This window comes from Anguilla anguilla, chromosome 15 (genome assembly GCF_013347855.1).
Source record: "Anguilla anguilla isolate fAngAng1 chromosome 15, fAngAng1.pri, whole genome shotgun sequence".
NCBI lineage: Eukaryota > Metazoa > Chordata > Actinopteri > Anguilliformes > Anguillidae > Anguilla > Anguilla anguilla.
Genome location: NC_049215.1, coordinates 12,459,644 through 12,482,641, shown reverse-complemented (window position 1 = coordinate 12,482,641; position 22,998 = coordinate 12,459,644). Strand labels below are relative to the sequence as shown.

Sequence of the window (22,998 nt, the reverse complement as noted above, 5' to 3'; positions counted from 1 at the left end):
GCCCTATATTATAATGACACTCACTCCGGTACACAAACCTTCCCTCTGTCTCCTCTTCCAGTGTGCAAATTACTCTGAATGATTGACAAGTAGCTCAAGGCAGCTTTGCTTTGTTAAGCCTCGGCTCTGTCATGCGCACTAACACACGCACTAGTGCCACTTCCTATCAGTCATCTGTCAGACTATTGGCTGAACCTACAATGGAGTTCGCCTCCGCCATTCTGACAGACTGGAAGGTTTGGCATCGCTAGCTGAGTTCTTAATAACCAGCGTGGATCCCCCTGATGGGATGAATTCATAATCAAGGTGAATATGGCCTTCTGTAATACCAGGGATATTCAGCTGAAGGTGAACTAGTGCTGGTACTGGCAACCCTACCCATTCAATAAAATGCAGGCTTTAACAGGCTGTGAGCAAATCCTCTTCCTTATATAGAGACTCAGAGATCTCAGGAAATGGGCATCAGGAAATACTCTCAGAACAAATAAATCACTGTGCAGGACTAGGGTAGGCTTGACTGGACGGAGTGTAGCACAGTGGGTAAGGAACTAGACTTGTAACCGAAAGGTCGCGGGTTCGATTCCCGGGTAAGGACACGGCCGTTGTACCCTTGAGCAAGGTACTTAACCTGCATTGCTTCAGCATATATCCAGCTGTATAAATGGATACAATGTAAAAAATGCTTTGTAAAGTTGTGTAAGTCGCTCTGGATAAGAGCGTCTGCTAAATGCCTATAATGTAATGTAATGTAATGACTGATCATATTATGTTGTGCATAGAGCACGCATGTATTTGAACATGCATGCACACATAAACACAAAAAAGCTGACACAGAAATACAAACGCACTTGTATCCAAATCCAGCATGGCATTTGGAAATACACAGATCATGCGTTATATACAGATTTTGTTTCTTCCAAAAGTGGCTCTGAGGCACAGTACCTTCAAGCACAAATATGTGCGTGTCCATGTACACAAACACACACAAACTGCGCAAATCTGCCACTGTAGTTACAATGATCCATCCCTGACTTTCTGACTGCTACAAAAAAAAAATCATCAAGTGTTAGCAACTCTGAAGTCAGTAGTGTTTTTCTACCTGCAACAGTGACTTGCTAGCTAGCAACATTCCAACCTAGACCAGGTTGAACAACCCTATGGTTTACCCAACTTCTAATCCATGACCACTTTGGTTTTATATCCAAATACAGATAAAGATAAATCATTTTGTCAGTTGAACAGATGGAATCACTGGACACCCCTTACCCACACACACACACACGCACACGCACGCGCGCACACACACACACACACACACATCATACCCTATCTAGAAAAGGAATGGAGTGATGTCATGATGCAGCAAAGCATTCTGGACAGGGTCCAGACATCGAGCCGAGAATGTGATGAATAAATAAATAAATAAATAACTCAGGCTGCACTCTGCCCATTTATCAGCCCTGTCAACCACGGCACATTGGGACAGCCAATCACTGTGGAGCACGCTGAATAAAAACGCATTCACGTTCACACGTACAGTCTGGAGTACAGGCGCTCCTGTGTCTCTGACAGCTCCCATTGGTCAAAATCTGCTCTGCTCCATTCATAAATCTGCACTCCAAGTACTCCCTCCTTACACTGCTTTTACCAGTAACCTCACATACTGCACCTACGCTTTACCTCCCTGCTGTTAAGACCTATAAATACATTCACTGTGTCTACAGTTTGGCACCAGTGGCAAACTTATGTTGCTATTCTATACTCCCCTCCCTTCTCATTAACATGAATGGGGTTATAATCTTTATAATCTACCATAATTCAGACCAGATCCACTAAAACACTCTGCACCTGAAACTGGCACTGAAAATGTAGCTCAGAAAACAATTATCACAATGTGCCAAAAAGCTCATTTATAAAATTTAAAGCATTACAAAAATAAATCAATTTTACTCAGTGCAATTCAATAATTTATTTTTACATAGACACCGTCACAAAGTCACTTTAAAGAAGCACCTTTACCGTTGATCTTGATTAAGATAAAACATTAATTACATGTTTTTAAAGAAAAATCTTGCTTGGACTTGCTAGGCTGCAGCACACAATATTTGGCAGTGATTAGAAAGTTACCGCACGTTAATTAAAATGTAGTGAATCGCTCCCCCCCTCTCTCTCTCTCCCTCTCCCGCTCCCTCCCCCTCCCTCTCTGCAGGTCAGCTGAATTATACATGTGCTGCAGGGCTGAAAGGGAAATGTGAGACCTACAGCACACGGTGTGCTCCCTGAATGTGGAACCCAGCCAACTTCAGGAGATGGAGTCTGTGCCCAGAATATACTGCACGCAACTGCGCCACTCTACATCTGATGATTATGGTGAAAAGAATAACACTGATAACAGCATCTTCACCATCACCATCGTTACCATTGCGGATGGCCTGTAACTCAGGAGTCTGCTGCACAGCCTCACGGTGGTCTGGGAGGTGCTGTGCGCCCTACGTAAGGAGGGACAGGAGAATACAGTGAAGATCAACGGACGGCAGCGTTCGGCACACGTGCTTGAAGACTGGAACACATTAACACCCGTAAGCTCTATACTCTATGTGTAACCGCGCAGAATCTATGTGTACTCTATGTGTAACCGCGCAGAATCAAAACAGGGGATAGACAAGCCCCCCTCCCACTTAACCAGAGCCTGAGTAAGTCTTTCTCTGCTCAGCTCTGTCACTATCTATATCACTGACAGTAATTATTGGACTAGCATTTCTATCTGCCCCAGGCATTAATGATGATAAGTCTGGCCATGATTTAGGTCTGTGCAGAGCTATGCACATAGCAGCCATGGGCAGAGACAGGGACAGACAAGCAATGCAGTATTGAATGAGACCCTTCGCTGTATTACATAAATATGAAGCACGGATTCCTGGTATTCCTTGAGTATACACACAGCTACCCTGTGTGTATACTCAAAACACACTAGATTCATATATAGGACTTGTTCTCTGTTCTAATGTCTGCACACAGCCATGGTAGGAAGGTGGGAAAACCAGCAAAATCACAAACCATCATCTCACAGCTGCTGTAAAACAGTTATTTTTTTGCAGACCACCTGTGTTGAATCTCGCTCCATCTGCTCACATTTGTACACTAAATAATAAACAAGTTTAACTATCATGGAATGTATGTCTCATTTTATTTAAAACCTTTACTTTTTTAAGAAAAAAATTTTTCAGTGTGGCGGTGCGTGTACTCTACTTCCACCTACAGTCTCAGTGTGGTATTTAACCATAACCAAACTCCTGCACAGTAGGTGGCGGTGATACACTTTTCGGGCTGTGCAGTATATAATGTTACACATCATGTAAGAAGAAGAGTGAGCTATCACGTACAGTGTGTGCTTCCGGGACAACGTCGTAATGTTTATGAAAAATGGCTTCTCTTGATAGAGTTAAAGTACTGGTTTTGGGTGATTCAGGTCAGTGATCTTTCAATTTGCTTTTATTTTAATATGAATATGAGGTCATGTTTGGCGTTGTGCATCGTGTAGTTAAAATACCATGCATATCACGTGTGGTTCCTTAACTTCAACTAAGTTAGCCAACTTCAGCCAAATTACCAAGCAATGTAGTTATGGAGACCACTAATTTTGCCTGCCTCTTCACTTGTTAAGGCGAAGCATGGCCTTATCTAGCTAGCTAGTTTTACATATAATTCTACGTGGAGCTCAGTGTAGACTTATAGTCTTTATTTTTAGTAAAGTTAGTGCAACCGTCCTCGGCTATACCAAAGTTAGCTAATGTTCCAAAAAAAATAAAAATAAAAATTTAAAATAATATTTTATATATTATTAAATATAACAATAATTATAACCACCTAGCTGTTAGCCGCATTCTTTTTGACAATCAGCTGACAAACTACGTTAACGAGCTAGGTCGAATATAACATTTTCTGCTAGTTGTAACTGTCCAAGCTGACAACTGAATGAGACGATGCATTTTCATCTTACAGGTGTTGGGAAGTCGTCTCTTGTGCATTTGTTGTGTCAAAATCAAGTTCTGGGCAACCCATCCTGGACAGTGGGTTGCTCAGTTGATGTGCGGGTAAGGGATGCCCTCAATTTCCTAGCTAATTGAACAGTATGCTAATTCTTGTTTTGATTCGTGTACGGGTGATATTATTACATGTTCGTGTAAACTCATATTCCGAATGGTTTTGAAAATGATACGAATCCCTGCTTACTCAGTTTACCAGTTTACCTACCAACCGATAACTTCGGACAACTAAGTATAATCACGTAAACTGGCTCATGAAAATACCTGGAGTTTACACACAATCACTGTTTGACAGGTCCATGATTACAAAGAGGGAACTCCAGATGAGAAGACATTCTACATTGAATTATGGGATGTTGGAGGATCCGTGGGCAGCGCCAGCAGTTTGAAAAGCACCCGATCAGTTTTCTACAACTCTGTCAATGGTAAAGAGCAATAACCATAAGGATGAACACACTAATGCAGTCAGTGTAATCAGATTTCCTTTACAACTTCATATTTGTGTTATTTTGTTTTTCCAGGCATTGTATTAGTCCATGACCTAACAAACAAGAAATCCTCTCAGAATCTGTACCGCTGGTCATTAGAGGCCTTAAATAAAGATTCGTCACCCACAGGAGTTCTTGTCACAAATGGGTATGTCTCTGACTGACAACACAAATATTTGAATTTACGTGACATGTTTTATCAGCAAGCCAGATCTGTTCTTCAAAATCTCACGGCTGCTTTGCCGTTTCCTCCCACACGGTCCCCAGTGACTACGACAGAGAGCAGTTCGCTGAAAACTCCCTCCCCTTGCTTGTGATCGGGACCAAGTTTGACCAGATCCCGGAGAACAAGCGCAATGACGTGCTGAAGAGAACTGCCTTCCTGTCCGAAGACTTCAATGCAGAGGAGATAAACCTGGTGCGTTCTTTTGGTTACACCTGATCATTTTTTCTGGATAAACACGATGCTTTCCCACTTAAACCTGACCACTACTCCTGGTTACTCCTGATACTATATCTCGGTTAAACCATTTTTTTCCTCCTGGTTAAACCTGGTTCTTCCTCTTATTTAAAGGTGCTAACTCTAGGTTAAACCTGACTGGATTTCCCATGTCCCTGCACCAGTAACCTTGGGGTTAGAGATAAAATCTTGTGTCTAAGGATTATGCATTGTCATCTGCCAGCGATTATAATGTGAATATAATATGGACACCCATTCATCGGAGAGCAGATGTGGGCAGTAGACCACACTTCAGTAAACCAGTCTCCTGCACCAGAGGGGTATACTGTATGAAAAAATGACTGTTTAATTAACTTTCCACTGATAGTCACAGTCCCTGCATCCATTATAGTGCACATTCTAATACTTAAATTTCCAAATACGTTTTACAGAGGGTTTGTTCTTCTTCCCCTCTTCCAGGACTGCACAAACCCACGGTACTTTGCTGCAGGCTCATCAAACGCTGTGAAGTTGAGCAGATTCTTTGACAAGGTGAGATTCACTGACTCGCTACTGCCATCCCGGTTAAAATACACCTCCTGTAAAACAAGTCCTGAATATACAGACACACATGTTCGCTGTCCTTGGAGTACATGTGATTGTATGCGAGTAAGGACAGACAGTACATCCTGAAGCCTGGTACTGCTCTAGTATTTCTGATACATGGTGTTGACTCTTTTGATGGCCAATGGTCTTCTGTTGGTTTTCTTTCAGGTCATAGAGAAGAGATACTTCACTAAAGATCCAAATCAGGTGAGCCACCTTCATTGTTGCTATTAAGTTTCCAGTTTACAGCTGAAGTCCAAGTTTAGATTTAACAGCATGCAAGGAGGGAATTGTGAATGGATGTCTCCTCTCCACAGATGACTGGCTTCTCAGACAGGAAGCGCTTCAACTTCAAGAGCCTGCACTACGACTGAGCGACATGCCAGGGGCGGACTGTCCACCTTCCCCAAAGGAGCAACCAAGATAGGGAAACACTGTCAGGAAACAGACTGAAACATGGAAGCTAGCAGACTGACCAATGAAGACTCCAATCCTGTATGCACCACAGACGCACTCTAATTGGATACTAACCCCCTTTCCCCTCAGTGCCAATGAGACGCTGTCACTCCGTACAAATGTCTGGAATCACTGTGGGAAAGGAGCTTTTGTACAGTATGAATGCAGCACTGGGGAATGGGGGCACGGGTTAGTGGCATTTCTGCTGAACTCTGCTGCCGATTGGTGGAGGCCCTGCTTGGGTGTGAAGGGAAGTAATAGCACCACATGGGGTTACATCATACCCAGACCAGTGGCTTTAACCAATCAAATTGCCTTTTAAGAGAACCTCAAACCTGGTAAGGATGAGGAGTTATGTTTCCGTAAACCCCCTAATGGCTGGAGATGCAAAGAGCCATCAATTACTGACTTTAATTCAATCAAAACACGTTTGTCTACACCAAATAATTCACAGTGAGTGGTGAGTTTAATGCTTCAGGTGAATCCCTATAACGTTTAAACTTGCAGTCTGTGTGGAATGTGTTAACGGGCCAGAGCCCTTTGAACCCAGTGGCCTTTCTGACTCTCTCAGGGGAGAAAATGAATGTATGGGTAATGGTTTTGCAAACGCAGCCATTTCTGTTGAGTTTCTTCTTTCATTCGTCATCCTCAATCGGGTCTCTTTATGGGCATTCAGCTAAACCACGGTCTTGGTTTTCCAAGCATTGCACTATATCGGATGCATACTCTTAAGTCCAGGATATTATACATGTAGGTCTAGATCTGACCTATACATATACAGGTCTATACATCTGATAAGAGGTGGCTTTATACTGTTTACTATGTTTAATCAAAGTAAAACTTGAATGGAGAGCTGTAAATGAGCCAGCACTGTCTTTACTATTGTGATTAATGGGGTTGATTTGCTGGTATGTTTGTATTAAAGATTTATAAATAAATCAGTTTATTGTTGCATTGACTTGTGCTAAAATGGCTGTGACATTATGCTGTTCTTATGTTGAGTACACCTTAGATATGCACCTCCAAATGCATAAGAGCAGTATAACAAGTACAGTATAGCAAGCATACATTATCTTCACATTTAATAAAGCTTCAATTCAGCACAGTACTGTTCCCACATTGATAAGCAGGTTTAAAGGTAATCATGACCAAAGTACTCTTGCTATGAATGGTAGAAACTGGTAGAAATGGCAGTTGAATGTGCAGACTTGTGTACTAGTACAAAACGTGTGGTTTACAATATTAAAAATTTACAAATACGTTGGCATGAAATTAACTCCACAGATAAGACTAATAGAAGTCAGACGTTTTCAATATCTTTGAAACTCTGTACCCCTCAGCTTCACTGAAGCTATTGACCACACAGCACATCAGATCACCTGCTGTGTCCAGTCTGAGGCCTCCAGGAACATGCTAGCAACAGATCCTCATTGGTTAAGAGCTGCAGTAGGAGGAGAAATGCCACTCGGGGGGGATCATGATTGGCTGCTGGCCCTACGCGTCGGCCTTCTTCTTGGATTTATGGAAGGGCTGGTGGAGCACGTTGTGCAACCTTCGAGCCTGCAGGAGAGACGCAACCAACAAGTGCACAGAAATGTAACAACGCAACAAGACATCGATCAACACAGCAAAACACAGTCACTCTCAATCACTTGTTTATACAGAGACATGCCCGCCACTCTTATAGCTCCAGGGCTTTTCCTGCTTAGAGTTCAGTAGGATTTGGTGCCACCTCCACAAAAATATGATTGATGTCTGCACAAAAGATTATAAATGCAAGCGTTGCACTCAGAGGATTTTCAGCATTTGTGATTGCAAGAGCAGCATTACTCCTGCGCTGTATCGTAATCAGCACAATGCACTAGGAAAGGTGCAAATGAAGAAAACAAAGCTACAGCACTGTATGCATGGAGTGCATGATCAGATGAAGCTCTGAGTTCAGACGGGTCCGAAAGATTTCCTGAATTACATCCTATCCGTTTAAAGTTATCAAATTTGCAGATATGGCCAGTAGAATCTTTTTTATTTTTTTTATTTTAAAGAGAGTTTGTGAGGAGAGCAGGTGAAAAACAGAACAGTCATCATCTGATCATTACTGAAAATTTAAAAGTATAATTCACATTAATAGCAATATGTGGTAAATCTGATCACAACTAAAGTACTGCCTCTGTCCCATTTTGAGCCAGGAAAAACCCTGAGCTTTTATTCTCCACTGAGCATTTTTTTTTCTTTAATTCACATAGAACCCCCTTGTACACCTGCCTGTTCACAGAAGCAATACCATGGCCCCCCTGGGATTTGAACCAGCAAACCTTAATTTACAAACCCCGTTCCCTAACCACCATACTACACAGTCACTCACTGACCTTCAGTGGTCCCAGGCCGGGACACAGCTCAAGCTCCTCTTTAGAGGCGTTCATGATCCCTTCTATGGTCTGTTCAGAACAAGCAAAAACATGTTTCTCACTGAAAATCACCATATTTCTGCAGAAAAATGTAAAGAGTCTGTATCAGAGAGCCATTATAAATATGATGGTTAAAAACAATCCTTCCAGAAAATAAAGTCTTACAGAAAACGTGGACAGAAGGGTCATGGCATCTGTCTTGTTGACGGACTTGATTGTGGTCAGACAGTCGGTCACCTGAGTGAGTTGAGCAAAGGTGAGAATCAAGGGATGGGTTTACTTCACCTGGAGTAGAGTTAAACTAGTGAAACCCGTTGAGTAAAACCCGCTCTTTTTACTTGAGTCCGTGTTCCAGGTTTTACTCAGCACAGTTATCCAGCTAACTGCTTTGTGATACGGGGCCCAGGCCTCCCCAGGTGACAATGGATTAGATGGTAAATGACAAGCAGGGGGAGTGTTTTCTCTCCATTCCTGTCTGTCTCTCGGTCTGTTCCTCTGCAGTCCGTACCTTGGACAGGAAGTCCTTCTCCACCTGTTCCTTCAGCAGGTCAGCGGGCTTCTTCTCGTAGGACTTGTAGGTCTCCAGGTAACGCCCCGCCTCCTCGGGGCTTATGGGTACACCACAGAATGTTATTAGAACAAGGGAGTGAGTCAGCCTAACAGCAGTGACCCATCCTTAACTCACTGAAAGAGATAAACACCATCTCCCCCTACCTCCAGGCCAGGATGAGGGTGCAGTCGGCCATGATGCAGATGCGGGCCAGCTCTTTCAGGGCGTGGTGGGGGTCTTTCTGAAGCGGGGGACAGAGATGGGGGTGGGGTGGGAGTCAATACGCAGACAGAAATGCCTGAAACACTGAAACAGATTAATGGAATGGAACAATCAATAAGTCAATACCTGTTTAAGTACAGCGGCATTTACAAACAACCCACACAGCACTCCGTGTTCACAGTCACAGTTACAAACCTCAATGAAACGCTATCAAAATCAAACAAATCAAAACCGCTGTTGTTTACTGAGGATAAAAATGCTACTTCGATTACAGGAAACGACAGGAAAAGGAAGCAGGAATCTCCTCGGTCTGCTCTTACCACATCCACCTGTAGCAGAAGGATCCTCAGCATGAAGGTCTGGCCCACCTGTTTGAGCCGGTCATGGATGTAATTGGGGTTCAGGTTGTGGTACCTCAGACTGCAGGCACAGGGGGAAACAGAAACAGGGTATCACACACTCACATAAGTACCGGTCTTCAGGGCCTAAAGACATTTCTGATGAAAAATGTGCAAGCAATGTCGCAAATACAACTGAAAGCTATAACCTAAGAAAGGTTTTATTTGTCATGAAGAATATATTTCAACTGATGACAAAAATAATAAACACATCAGAGAGAACAGGGAATCAGTTTGCAACAAAAATAATTCCCATAAATTCTGTAATATTTCATTTAAATTTGTGGAAACTATTTCCTTGGAAAATCTCATATTTTGAAAATTCTCAGAATTTAGCCATGCTATGAAGGATGCACACACACGGTCTACCATTATCCGATGGCAGGAGGGAAAGTCACTGATCCACACAGACCTGAGGAACAGCGCGCAGGTCGTCTGTCCCAGGATGTAATCTGGCACCACCTCTCCAAACTCCCACGGCACGCTCCTCACAAACTTCAGGATGGGGTTTCCTCTCTGAAGACCACAGTACAGCATGCGCTTACACTTTTTAACCTTTAACCCTTCAACCAGTCCTTCTCAGGTGTCCATAGAAGGTCTGACTCTGAACCCACAAATGAATCCCTACTTTCTGTACTGTGATACCATCTCTATCCATTACCCTCTCTGCTCCTTCTCTGATTAAATGGAGAAAAATACCGTGTAAAATAGGCACTGGTTCTCCTGCAGTATTCTGAGCCCTGTGCGGTGTAGTCACTGGCTCCCTGATGTACTTATGTGTGGCCTGTAGGGTTTTAAAGTGTCTGGCTCTCCTTTCGAGCTGTATGTCCTGTAGGGTGAACAATAGAGTAACTCTGTCACTGGCTCACAGGTGAGAGCATCAGAGGAGTGCAGGCACTTCCACAGTACCTCAAATGGCACAACCGGCAATTTGAAGCTTGGGAGAAAAATGGCTTTACTTCACCATTTTGGCAGCTTCCTGTCACTCTTACCTGTCTGGGGCTAACGATAATGCTGTTTCCTGTGCCAAGCATCTTGGGGACGCTGCTGGGGGCAGTCTCTGACCTATGACCTCCTCCTTGCTCCTCCTGTCCCTGTAAGGGCTCCTCCAGAGGGGCCTGGGGCTCTGCCTCGGCAGCCTTCCCTTGGGGCTTTGCTGGCTCTGTGGACCCCAAGGGGTCTCCTGAGCTCCCCCCTCTGGAGTCTGGCTCCCCGTGTTCCTCTCTGGCAACCTGTCCCCCCACTCCTGCCCCCGGTGCGCCTCCTCTCTCAGGGAGACCGGTGGCTTGCGGCGGCACCTGCCGCTTGCTCTGGACAATAAACTCTGCATAGGACAGCGGTTGGCCAGCGAACGGCGCTGTGGGCTCATTGGACACGCACGCCGATGGGTTTCCTACGCTGTTTTCAGAAGAGGGTTTAAACAAGGGCTTCACCTGTCCAAAGTGACAAAGTAAAAATGAACGTTAGTACAAATGCTGCATGAACATATAGGAAGCATTACTGCCCGTTACCTAAAAGCCTGAAATTCATCCGACCACAAACACACAAAGGACTTTAAGTTAAAACATATTTCACTGTACTACACAATCCGCTATATTTGATCTTCATGTGAATTAAGCTCACAGATTGTTTTGCGTAACGACTTAAAGATGCCGTTGAATTAACCGCACGGCTCAAGAATCCATTTAGTCTAACAAATAGCTCATCATAACATGACCATGGGTCACCGCTCTGGTTCTGGACAGACCTAGTTATGGACTGGTTTTCACCTTAACGTTTGCAACCAGTTAAATAAAGATCAAATTTATTAAGCACTAAAACAACCTGCAAGACTGGAGCTACAGACACCCTAATGTAGAGCTTATACGTACAACAGGGTGTCTCCTAGAGAGTTATACTCATTGTGTGAGGCAGGCTAAAGTTGTCTAGCAAAATAAGTTAATGTTGCCATATTTTGAGAACATAGTTACGTTCTCAAAATAGGTAGCTAACGTTACTTCATTAATATCCGTTGGGTATGTCAGGTTAGGCACTGGATAAGCAGCAGACACATTTCTATCCCTTTCGCTTAAGCTAGCTAGATAATACAGCCATTTGCCCATCCATTGCGGAGGTTAGCAGCTGTCTTTTACATTGTGTTCTAATTATCAAGCTACACTATTCTCAGCCATACTTTCATTCATTTTGTCATTATTACACCGTCCGACACACCGACAAAGTTAATAAAACACTAGATTACAAACCGGAGTTCTTTCTTTTGTGAAAACTGAATTGTCCAAATTGATATTAAACTTCTTTTTCTTCTCCATACTAACGTTATGGGCAAATAATTCAGTATGACCAGTCAAACCGTGAAACCAAACCGATTTGTTTTGGCTTCAGAAAATATGCCGCCATGTAAAAAACACTCCCCTTACCTTTTTCTTCTTCGACGTTGTACATTGCCGTTCGTAACTTGCATGAAAGGTGCATTACTGCCACCTAGTGTGCTGGAGTGTGGAGCAGATTAGGCCAGTAATAAAATCTAATCCAAACCTGTTTCTAAATAGATATTGCAGTACGGCCCTATAATTCCTACTTGAACCCTCCCCCTCACCCAAAATGTCTCTAATATCACCAACCCTACCACCGCCTTCCAATACCCTGTTAAATAACATAATTATTTAATTGACAAATTTGCCACATACCATTATTACATCCTGAACAGTCTCTGGTACCATACACATCTCACCCATCTCCCCACCAACCGCAAAGTGGAATTCAAACAGTGTGCCCCAACCTTATCCTGGCCAATACCAATACTCCTCTTTCCTATTTTTCCCCTTAACCTGCTTTTCCCTAACGGAGTTCTGCAGTTTGTATAGCCATCTGCCATCTTTGCCATTATTCCACTGTTCCTGCCACTCTGCCCTGACAGCTGTCCTGATAATTGCTTTTGTGTTCGTTCTGCCTAATGGGACCTTTCCATCAATCAGTTCCTTCTTTAATGGCCTTTTTTACTAATTTGTCTGCTACTTCATTTCCCCTAACACCCACGTGTCGGCACCCAACACAACTGTACTGTAATGCCCATTCTGTGAAGTCTGAATAACAACATATACATTTCTAGTAGCAGATCTCTCCACAATCCAGCACAGTAGGTGGATTGTGCATGCATCTCAAAGCCTGTTATAACAGCCATCATCGCAGCCATATTCACAGACACTTGATCTGACAACCAATTATATGGCTTGATATCAAACTCTGGGGAATACACCCCTGCTCCTCCCCTGCCACTGTCTGGATCCTTAGATCCATCTGTGAACATCTTAAAAAATTAATAGCACTTACTATCAATATACCTCTACCTAGTCACATCCTCCCCCTCACCCCATTTTCTCCTGCTTTCAATCAAATCCATATCTACTCTTGGTTTTAGAAAGAAACCATGGAGGTACATTTACAGGCACTATCTCTCTCACACCAGGTCCATATTTAGCCACATTCAGCCACCAATTGTCCACCCAAATGCTTTTTGTTTACCTACTCTCCTCTTTCAATGTTCCCCAGTTGCTATGACCACAGGATGTCCTTCTGAACTCCCTCTCAACATTGCTCAATATGGTAGCTCAAGTTTACCCCGCCTTAATTAATGATTAGTGAAATCAAATATATATGTGTCCAGTGGAGGGCACTCATACTCTTTCATAGAGACAAACTCCTCAACACGATGTATCACCACATGAATTAGACAAATGACGATGACTTAAATCTCCCATAAGATTTCACCCATATGGAGTGATGTCAGAAGAAGGCTCAGTAGAGTTTCTTACTGCTTCATAAAACCAATTTATCTACATGGGGCTTAATTGTACTGGTACATGTGCGTGGTCTATGAGCTTAATACGTGACAATTTTCATCTAGCTGCGTGGTGATTATACCATGACATTACTGACTATGGTATTGGAAATGCCTATGGTATTGGAAACCTTTTGATAATACAGAAGTAGGCAGATATTCCTAATCTGTTTGGTGTTTTTTTCTTTTTTGTCACAATTGTCTTACTTTTTAAATCATGAAATTCGAGGATTCAGCTGGTTGCTGATATAAACACACTGTGCAGCCACACAGGGCCACAACCATCCATGACCACAGATTTCAAGTTAGAATATCTATATATTTTTTTTTTTTTTTTTTTTCATAAGACATTTTAATTTTATAGCATTATTTATGTTAATGTGACCCTGTTGATGTGTCCCTGTTGCATAATCCACTCACTGATCAGAACCCCACATTCCTGCAACACTGTTTAGAAGCTCCAGGATGACAGTGCCCTGCCGGTCAAACAACGTTTTTGTTTTCAAATGAAAATAAAATGTGTGAACACAAAGGGATAGCTTCAAGACATGATTACAGGGCCAAGCAGACGCAAATGCCCTGGTGTGTACAGAATAAGAGACTACAAATTGCTGACATATTTCGTTAATTATGTTCACGGTTTAATGGACTGAAATGTTCCCTGTTTGAAAACATGAAATGAAACATGTTCCTTAAGGGAATTCAAGCCTGGGAATAAACTAAGCACACCACACTGCACCAGCAAGCAGGCTGCTCTGAGACTGCATCCAGGGCAAAATAACAGCTTACTGAGGAATTCATAAAAGCATTAAAAATATTTAAAGTAAAAAAATACCATGGACCCATATTTGCCATGTATAAGTGTGGCCTATGAAAACCAGAGTTGCTTTGTGACATTTAAAATCGGAATAATGTATGGCTTTCAAAAAAATGGTTGCTGTTGAATTTTTGTTTTACATTACATTATATTTATTCGGCAGACACTTTTATCCAAAGTGATGCGCAATAAGTGCATGCTGAAGGTCACTGGACAACTACAAAACACAGTGTCCAATAAGGTACGTACAATACTCATTATGTAACAGTTATCCATAGCCATGAACATCAAGTCCAGTTCCGAGAGTAAGCATAGGCTAGGTCAGAAAGTTATGAAAGTGAAACTAGAATGAGGCATGACGAGATATGATAGAGCTACAACATCAAGATAACGATATACAAGTATAAGTGCGAGGTGAAAACACAAGTGTAACATGAAAGTGCGAGTATATTAAGATAGAAAGATATACGTGATAAAAGCAATACTATATTGAGAGTTAATCCAGGTAGTCTTCAGACCTGCAATCTTCTCACAGACTGGTTAAAGGGCTACCCAAATTTCAAGGATTCAATGGAGAAGTTGAGTTTTATTTTGAAACAATTTAAATATTTTACGTATCACAGCCAAAGAAATTCAAATAACTGCATTCACAATGTGTATACTAAACACTGAAATGAAAGACTGAATTGTTTGTACAATATATGCAGTCAGCTGCAATTTGTGTCCAACAAGGTGGAACCAACAAATGTAAATTGGAAATTGACTGGGGATTTTTAATACTGTTGGAAATTGCATTTCGATCAAAGGCTAAAGCACCACCAAGTGTCTGAAAAGCCACATATTGGATGTTTGGCATAGGCCCCTGCTTGCCTGAGTTTTGGGAAATCACTGATGGAGATGGAGTGCACAACAAGAAGTAGGCCCCTTTAGAAAAGACAGAATGCAAACAATAAGAACAAGAAATAGGGGTTTTGCTTATTAGAGGATGGATTCAGAGGTTTGAACATGCAGCTCTGGAATCCAGCCAGAGGTTCCCTTTTCAACGCTGGTCTCTTTTACAGCAACGGACACATGCGGCTGATTATGGATCACCCTGATAATCTGATCTGTGTCATAATCACTAGCACTGTGACCATGGGCTGGAACCTTTGTGACTTTTTGACCTCGTAAATGGAGAGAGTGGTCAGTTTGAGTCGCAGCTCAAGTTCAGAGGTCACGCCCAAATCTGCCTCAGAACACGGACCCGTTTCCCCCGTTCCTTTGCCGGACAGCTGGACCCCTGGGTGGACATCGGGGTGGCAGTAAGGAGATCGGGTCAGAGTTCTGCACTGCTGACCCATAACGCTTCAGGTTCACGTCCCAGGTGGGAGCTAACAGCATGACAGAACCAGCACTGTACCTCTCTGAGACAGACTTTGCATCACCAACACTGTGAGGCAGAGAGATACAGTACTGCACTTAACCAACACTGTGAGGCTGAGAGATACAGTACTGCACTTAACCAACACTGTGAGGCTGAGAGATACAGTACTGCACTTAACCAACACTGTGAGGCTATGAGACCAATCATTGTCACATTTGGCCTCACACTCTTTTTATTTTATTTTATTTGAACTGCCAATTAATCCATAATACTGTATCTTTTTTAGTTAAGTCTTTATAAGTCTGGATTTATATTTTAATTAAATGCAGGTCTTCCAAAATATTGCACTAGACAGGTGGTACGCTGTAGTAAGCACTGCTACCAATGGAGCCAGTCATGCTCATAGTCCTTGTTTGCTATAATTGCCAGCTCATAATAATAATAATAATAATAACAATAATAATAATAATCATCATCATCATCATCGTCATCATCATCATCATGGATTAAATTTTTATATAATGCTTTCTCACAATCACAAGGCTCTTTATAGTGAAGAGCGGGAACTCAGAAACCCACTTCAACCACCAACAATGTGTATCCTCACGTGGGTGATGCACAGCAGCCATTTTGAGCCAGAACACTGTGAGAGAGGGAGGATGTCCCTGAATCGCTTAATACTTGGAGAGGATTAGCTTGTGCTGTGTTAACATTGCCTTCATCCTTATTGGTGGTCCTCGGTGTGTGAGTGTGGCTCTGTCCATGGCTGTGGGATCGAGGGGGTCTAAGGGGGGTCATGGGGTACCCCAGGTGGGGCATGGGCAGGGGGGCGTGTCTGGGTCTGTAAATGCCTGGGCACTCAGGCTTAACCCCCTCCTCTCTGCACCCCCCAGCGTGAGCAGGCCCTGTCCCAGATGGGGAGCGATGCTGGGGCGTCCCACTAGGGTCCCTCAAATGAGGGGTGCGTGTGCAGGCCACCATTCCCCACTCTACTGGGACATGTTGCCCATACAGGGGCAAACAGGATTAGTCACAGAGCTTAGCTTTTGGCTGGGACTTCATATGGTGCCATGCTACACTGCCACTGCTCAAAGGGCACTGAGTGATAAAGGAAATCACTAACATCGTCCAATCACACTGTCATTTCCTGACTGCCCCGCCTCCTTTGTTTTAAAACACTGCCCCTAAACCCCCTCACCCACGCTCAATACGCTGTTTTAGTTCAGGGCAAAAACACACTGCCAAAAATGTATGAATTTATAAAATAGTATTTTTTAAAAACACGTTTTGAAAACATTCAAATACATATGCAAATGTAGCCACAAATAAATATGCAGAATAAAATAAATCTTAAAATTAAACGCTGATGTCCTTGGAGTAGTGCTAGCTTACTGTCAGTGCAGAACATTTCTTCTTTCTTAGACATAACAGCTGCAAGTCATCATTCTTGTATTTAGGTCCTAAATACAAAAATGGTTAGGTCAGTGCAAGTGACTGCTGTAGCATTCGATTCCTCCTTTCTGTGCAACGACATTTAAAAAAAAATAACAGCTGGAGCCAAGTGGCTGTTTTTAGTTCCCATTACACACTGTGATAGCAGCAAAATTCTGCTGAAATGAAGGTGAGCGACATGAATTAAATAAGAAATGGTTATTTGCATAACTATGAAATATAAGATGTCAAACATACTCTCTTAAAAGTGTATGTCTGAGAGAAGGATGAAATGATATGACCAAAGGATGAGTGTAAGGTGGATGAGTGTAAGATGGAGAAAAGGAGAAACGTAATTCATTTCCATGTGCTCATGGTTCTAATATCCTATGTCTCGACAGCAAATTCATTAGAAATTTGCAATGATTCATTTTTTGTTCAACAGCGCCTCCTGTGGTGGAGCAGGTGCCCACAGTCTCTGCATCACCTGTACGGTGTTTGTGTGCAGTGACGGCTCAGCCTGCGGATCAGAGGCAAGTACGTAGCATTGGCCGAGGTGATGGGACGGCCCAACAGGATGGGAGCATTCAAAAAACCGGGTTTAATGTCTGCCCCAACGCTTCCAAAAACAAATAGCTTTGGTCCAGAGGACTACTAGAGGTTATGAAAAGCGTATGTTACTGGTTTGTCTACTGTGTTTTTACTGTGCTTTATAATATATAAGATGAAACATTGTCTACAGTATGTGTAGTAGACTATCCTGAGAGAGGCCAGAGTTCAGACCAGGGACTTTATTTACTTCCTCCCCATATGCGCCACTCTCTGGAGGGGGCTTTGTGTCGCTCGCATCCCCCTTCTCTCTCAGTCCAGGGGCTAGGCAAACAAGACCTCAGGGCCCAGCCAATTTGTTCGAACAAATCTGTGGATTTGGAGCGAGCGCGGCGCTCAGTGGAACAAGCGCTAAGTGTTTGTGTGCCAAGCTTTTCTCCCCTCGCGAGCTGCCGGCTCTCCCCAAGTCCAGCCCTCCACTCCGCGCTTTTGTTCGACTCGCCGTGCAAAAAAACTTGAACCTGGTGTTGGGACCTGGACCAGAGGGACGTTAGCGGGATTTTCTCCTTCTCTCTCTCGCCCTCTCTATCTTTATTCTCTATCTCTCCACACACAATCACATAATGGGGGTGTCTCATTGTCGGAATAATACAAAATGCACTGAAAAATGCAATTCATTCACTTACTTTTATATTTTCTTTCCGTCTAATTTTCCCAGCTCGGAGCTGAATTGATTCCGGGGTGGCCCCACAATAGGCCAAGACCCCAGTGTATTAGTATAAGTGCCTCAGACAATCTGAGGCCGGGCTGGGCCGGGCGCGGAGCGGGCCTCCCTGGCATGCTGATCAGAGGATTAGGCCGGGCCGCAGCGTCGGGTCAAGTGCGCAGCAGAAAGGGGAAAGGCATGCGGGCGAAAGACGAGGCGCCGCTGGCCAACGGCACATTTTCTGATTTCCCAACCACTTGTCCCGATTTTCAGGAACAACGCCGCCGCACGTCGAGGGCTGGATCGCCGTCTGCTTTAGCCGCTTTTACACATTTTCATTGTGGGTCTGCTGAAAAGAGAGGTCTCTGGTCCAGTTCAGATTCAATATTTCAGCTTCACTGACAGGACGGGACAGGACTGGACTGGTCAGGTAGGTTGGGGTTATTCAATGTTCTTCATCACTTTTAACATGAGTTTCATTTCCTTGACTTTATTATTCTAATTTATTTCTCGTGACCTGAAACATACTGCTGTTGCATTTTATATGTAAATATGTCAAGGACGTTATTTTGTATCCATTACAATAAAGATCTGTTTTTTGTTCATAATACTATCTTAAAGAAATATAGGGAAAAACTTTACTTGAAAATACTTGTCTGAAAAATTGATTGTTAGCTGTTCCACTATTTTATCACACTTAAAGCAGCATCTCTGGAGAAGCAGGTGCTCATACAGTGTATGATGTGGTTGTCAGGAAAATATGTCCTCTTTTGCTAATCTTTTTTTTCACCTTTACAAAGCTCAACATACAATTTATTTCATGTACAGACACAGTTCCTCTCCATAGATATCTCCAGCCATTACATCTGATTTCATCTGTATACCCCCCCCCCCCCCCCCCCCCCCCACACACAGTGCTTTAGTGTAGTGAGCCGAAGCAGCTGGTCAGTGTGAGAGGCTGAAAACAGTGTGGGTAGAGAGGGGGTTCTGGTTGGAGGGTGTGGTTCTGGGTGGAGAGTGAGGGGTTGGGTAGAGAGGGGGTTCTGGGTGGAGGGTGTGGTTCTGGGTGGAGAGTGAGGGGTTGGGTAGAAAGTGGGGTTCTAGGTGGAGGGTGGGGTCCTGGGTGGAGAGTGAGGTTTTGGTAGAGAGTGGGTTTCTGGGTGGTGGGTGGGGTCCTGGGTGGAAAGTGAGGTGTTGGGTCGAGAGTGGGATTCTGGGTGGAGGGTAAGGTGTTTGGTGGAGGGTAGGGTGCTGGGTGGAGAGTGGGGTGTTGGGTAGAGAATGGGGTGTTGGGTAGCGAGTCGGGTTTTCTGGGTGAAGGGTATGGTTCTGGGTAGAGACTGGGGTGTTGGCAGAGGAAGTGTGCTCTATCTGCATTGCCTGTGTACCCCAACATCAACCCTAGTGCCCCGCCACAGCAGGGGGCCTAGTTAGCCCCGGCATGGGGTCCCACTGTAGAGCACTGGTGTTGGTGAGGGGGCACAGCGAGAGGGCTTTGTTAGAGGCGGGCGTGGGGTATACAGACATTGGCTGATAATACGGCTCCTCCCATCCGCATGCAGACGCCGGACGAGCGACACACAGAATCAGGCCCAATATGTGAGCAAGGTGGCTGGGAGCAGCAGGCAGGAGAAGGCAGAACAAGGGCACAATATGGAGCTTAATTCACAACAGAGCCCCTCTTTTAAAGCAGAGAGAAGCCCAGCAATTAGCCCCAGAGAAAGGGACAGGCACAGAAAGAAACAGAAAGGGGAATGGAGTTTGTGAATTTGCGCTGTTAAATGGTGCCTGTCATTAGCATATGGCTGTGTAGGTTCGGTTATTCATCCCATGCTGAATGCGTGTTGCCTCACTACCATGACTTCCCTTCTTCCTTCGTTCTCCACCCTTCCTTTTCAGCCATAATCCCCCCTTACCTCCCTCCCTCTCTCCCCTTCCCCTTTTTAATTTCTTTTACATTTCTTTTCTGTTCCTTTTGGCCTTTTCCTGCCACATGGTTGAAAAGAGATGGTGAGTTTGGGGTACCACAACTCCCCTGAATCTCTTACTCTCCCAGTTTTGTGCCTTTGGGAATATTACACTGTCCACAGCATGGCCCAACTAGGCTCACATCACAGATAATATCACAACTCACATCACAGCTGACATCACAACTCACATCATAACTGTTACCACAACTCACATAACAGCTGATATCACAACTCACATCATAACTGTTACCACAACTCACATAACAGCTGATATCACAACTGCCGATATCACAACTCACATCACAACTGATATCACAACAGCTGATATCACAACTCACACCACAACTGATATCACAACTCACATCACAGTTGATATCACAGCTTGTATCACAGCTGATATTCAGGAATGGATGTGTGGATTCTATTTGTCCCAATGCATCATGATAGACCAGTATTTTCTCCTCCAGAATTTCTGGTTCTGGCTCAGTGTGGATCACAGAGTTGATGCCTATAGACACAGATATCCAGCCAAGCTTTGGACAGATAAAGGTTTGTGTGCGATAATGGTAAACAACACATGCACACTGTAGGAACAGCAGATCACCGGCAATGAGGAGAAAACATACATACCATCCCTATGCACTGTACACGTGTTCAATTAAGCATTGTTCCTCCGGGGATCAAAGCAGAACACAATTATAAAAAATAATATTCCCTATAATACAGAAAAAAGATTGCCATGCTTTCATGTGATCTTGGGTGTCTCTCACGGCCCAGATATTGTGCCGCAAAAGAACCAATGAAAGCCTGAGTAAAGAGACCCCAGAAGATCAGAGCAGTGGTACAGTTGCCCCCTGGGAAGTGTCACATGTCCCTGCCTGTGTTGGCTGAGAGGCAAGGTAAGGTCACGGGAAGGCCTTAATGCTGAAGAGGAACTTTGCCCCACCTCTGCGCCCACATGTCCACACCGAGTGGTCAGTCTGGGGGTCAAAGTTCACATCTATCTGTGGCTTAAAGAGGCACCCCCATCTGTCAGGGTGACTGTGGCTGAAGGTCAGGGTCAAGCCAGCCGGCCAATGGGTGAAGGTGTGTCACTCAGTCCTGGCTGGCATCCCAAAACACTTACCACCTTTTAGCCCCCCCCCCCTCCCCAACCCTCTGATCCTGTAATCAAATCATTTGAGTCTGTCTTCTGCTGAAGTGATGGGGTAGACTTTGAGCTACTTTAGGTGTGTGTGACATTGAGTAAAACTGGTTACAGTTAATAAATGAAGAAAATGGCCTCATGAAAACCTCTTGAGCATTTTATTGAATCCCCTTCCATTTAAGGGGGTATATCATAAGCCCTTAAATGTCCCTGACCAGAGACTAAATCATGCAGTCAGCCACAGCTCTTTCCCAAATGTATTATTTTAGGCATAAACCTGATATATGAAAAATTATTTCATACAAAGGTAAACATTTCAGAGGTGATGAAGTTACTTAAATTTCCTACTGATATCTGTACGTGTTTTTTATATTATTTCAGTTACTTTAAACTTTTAACACTAAAACCTTTTCTTTGCTTTTCAGTGAATATGCATTCTGGTTAAGCGGTCTCCTGGGGGCTGTATACTCATAACGGCATGTCAAAACAGTCAGCGTCTAAACATCCTCACCATTGCCATTACGCTCATTCAAGCCTGGGTCTGGCCTGCATTTCTAAGATTGCATTCTTGACCGTGCAGTGAGAGTAGTAATGTACTTGGCCCCCTTTTGTTTTTTGTTTTGTTTTTTGTACATAACTTCTAAACTGTGGCTGCGCAGGCCACCTGCTGCAGGGAGCGGGCGAGAGGGGAGTGGCGCGGGGCGTCTTGGCCCGTACCCCGCGCGCTCTGCCCTTTTCTCCCGGCCTCAGGCCCCGGGGTGCCTCTGAATATGCCAGTCAGGGAAAACAAAACCCGCGCTGACATTCGCACAATGACACTCAGCCCCGATTCTTTTAGCTTCCTCCTCTCCATCACTTCTGCCGAGGTAAAGTGAACCTGTGCTCCTGTCGGCGGATTTGCACGTGCTCACATTGTTCGGCTAACAGGAAGCTCTCAGATGTTCTGTGCAGCTGTTGGTCACTCTCCCCTTTTGGCTAAAGCAGAGATTCTGTGGAAATGCGTATTACATATTTTCACGAACAGAACATTTAATTTTGAACCTTCATAAAAGTGTAACTTCTACAATACATTTGGAAATGTTAAATGTTAATTAATGTTTTTATGTATCTTTCATGTGATTGGATTTTGAAGTTTCAATTGTAATTTGCTACCCGTGCTACACCCTCACTTTGCCCTCTCTCTTTAATTCTAAAAAACTACTCTCTCCTTCATTCTAAAACTACTCTCCTTCACTGTAAAACTACACTCTCTCCTTCACTCTAAAACTACACTCTCTCCTACACTCTAAAACTACACTCTCTCCTTCATTCTGAAACTACTCTCTCTCCCCTTCACTCTAAAACTACACTCTTTCCTTCAATCTAAAACTATTCTCTCTCCTTTAATCTAAAACTATTCTCTCTCCTTCAATGTAAAACTATTCTCTCTTTTTCAGTGTAAAACTACTCTCTCGCCTTCAATGTAAAACTACTCTCTCTCCTTCAATCTAAAACTATTCTCTCTCCTTCAATCTAAAACTACTCTCTCCTTCACTCTAAAACTACACTCTCTCCTACACTCTAAAAC

General features: G+C 43.6%; 2 protein-coding genes across 2 annotated transcripts; one reads left to right on the top strand and one right to left on the bottom strand.

Moving 5' to 3' along the window:
- The first annotated feature begins 3,342 nt into the window (after window positions 1-3,342).
- On the top strand, window positions 3,343-6,976 carry LOC118214595 (rab-like protein 3). Its single transcript, XM_035394681.1, has 8 exons — window positions 3,343-3,469; window positions 4,003-4,094; window positions 4,342-4,471; window positions 4,568-4,682; window positions 4,802-4,952; window positions 5,454-5,525; window positions 5,748-5,786; window positions 5,897-6,976. The coding sequence occupies exons 1-8, from the start codon at window positions 3,424-3,426 to the stop codon at window positions 5,951-5,953; spliced, it is 702 nt and encodes a 233-aa protein (XP_035250572.1). The 5' UTR covers window positions 3,343-3,423; the 3' UTR covers window positions 5,954-6,976.
- On the bottom strand, window positions 6,962-12,043 carry ercc1 (excision repair cross-complementation group 1). The gene is made up of 9 exons (XM_035394680.1): window positions 11,854-12,043; window positions 10,603-11,043; window positions 10,023-10,126; window positions 9,533-9,632; window positions 9,155-9,231; window positions 8,949-9,048; window positions 8,606-8,677; window positions 8,402-8,470; window positions 6,962-7,595 (listed from the first exon to the last, which is right to left on the bottom strand). The coding sequence occupies exons 1-9, from the start codon at window positions 11,917-11,919 to the stop codon at window positions 7,530-7,532; spliced, it is 1,095 nt and encodes a 364-aa protein (XP_035250571.1). The 5' UTR covers window positions 11,920-12,043; the 3' UTR covers window positions 6,962-7,529.
- Between the last annotated feature and the right edge of the window lie 10,955 nt (window positions 12,044-22,998).

Bases quoted from the DNA above. Each gene is read 5' to 3' on its own strand.
- ercc1 (XM_035394680.1), bottom strand. From the start codon at position 11,919: ATGGAGAAGAAAAAGAAGTTTAATATCAATTTGGACAATTCAGTTTTC. The intron at 10,127-10,602 runs GTAAGAGTGACA...TGTGGTCTTCAG, and splicing joins TTATCGTTAGCCCCAGACAG to AGAGGAAACCCCATCCTGAA. The intron at 7,596-8,401 runs GTCAGTGAGTGA...TCTCTCCTGCAG, and splicing joins CCGGCCTGGGACCACTGAAG to GCTCGAAGGTTGCACAACGT.
- LOC118214595 (XM_035394681.1), top strand. From the start codon at position 3,424: ATGGCTTCTCTTGATAGAGTTAAAGTACTGGTTTTGGGTGATTCAG. The intron at 4,095-4,341 runs GTAAGGGATGCC...ACTGTTTGACAG, and splicing joins GTTGCTCAGTTGATGTGCGG to GTCCATGATTACAAAGAGGG. The intron at 4,472-4,567 runs GTAAAGAGCAAT...TTGTTTTTCCAG, and splicing joins TTTCTACAACTCTGTCAATG to GCATTGTATTAGTCCATGAC.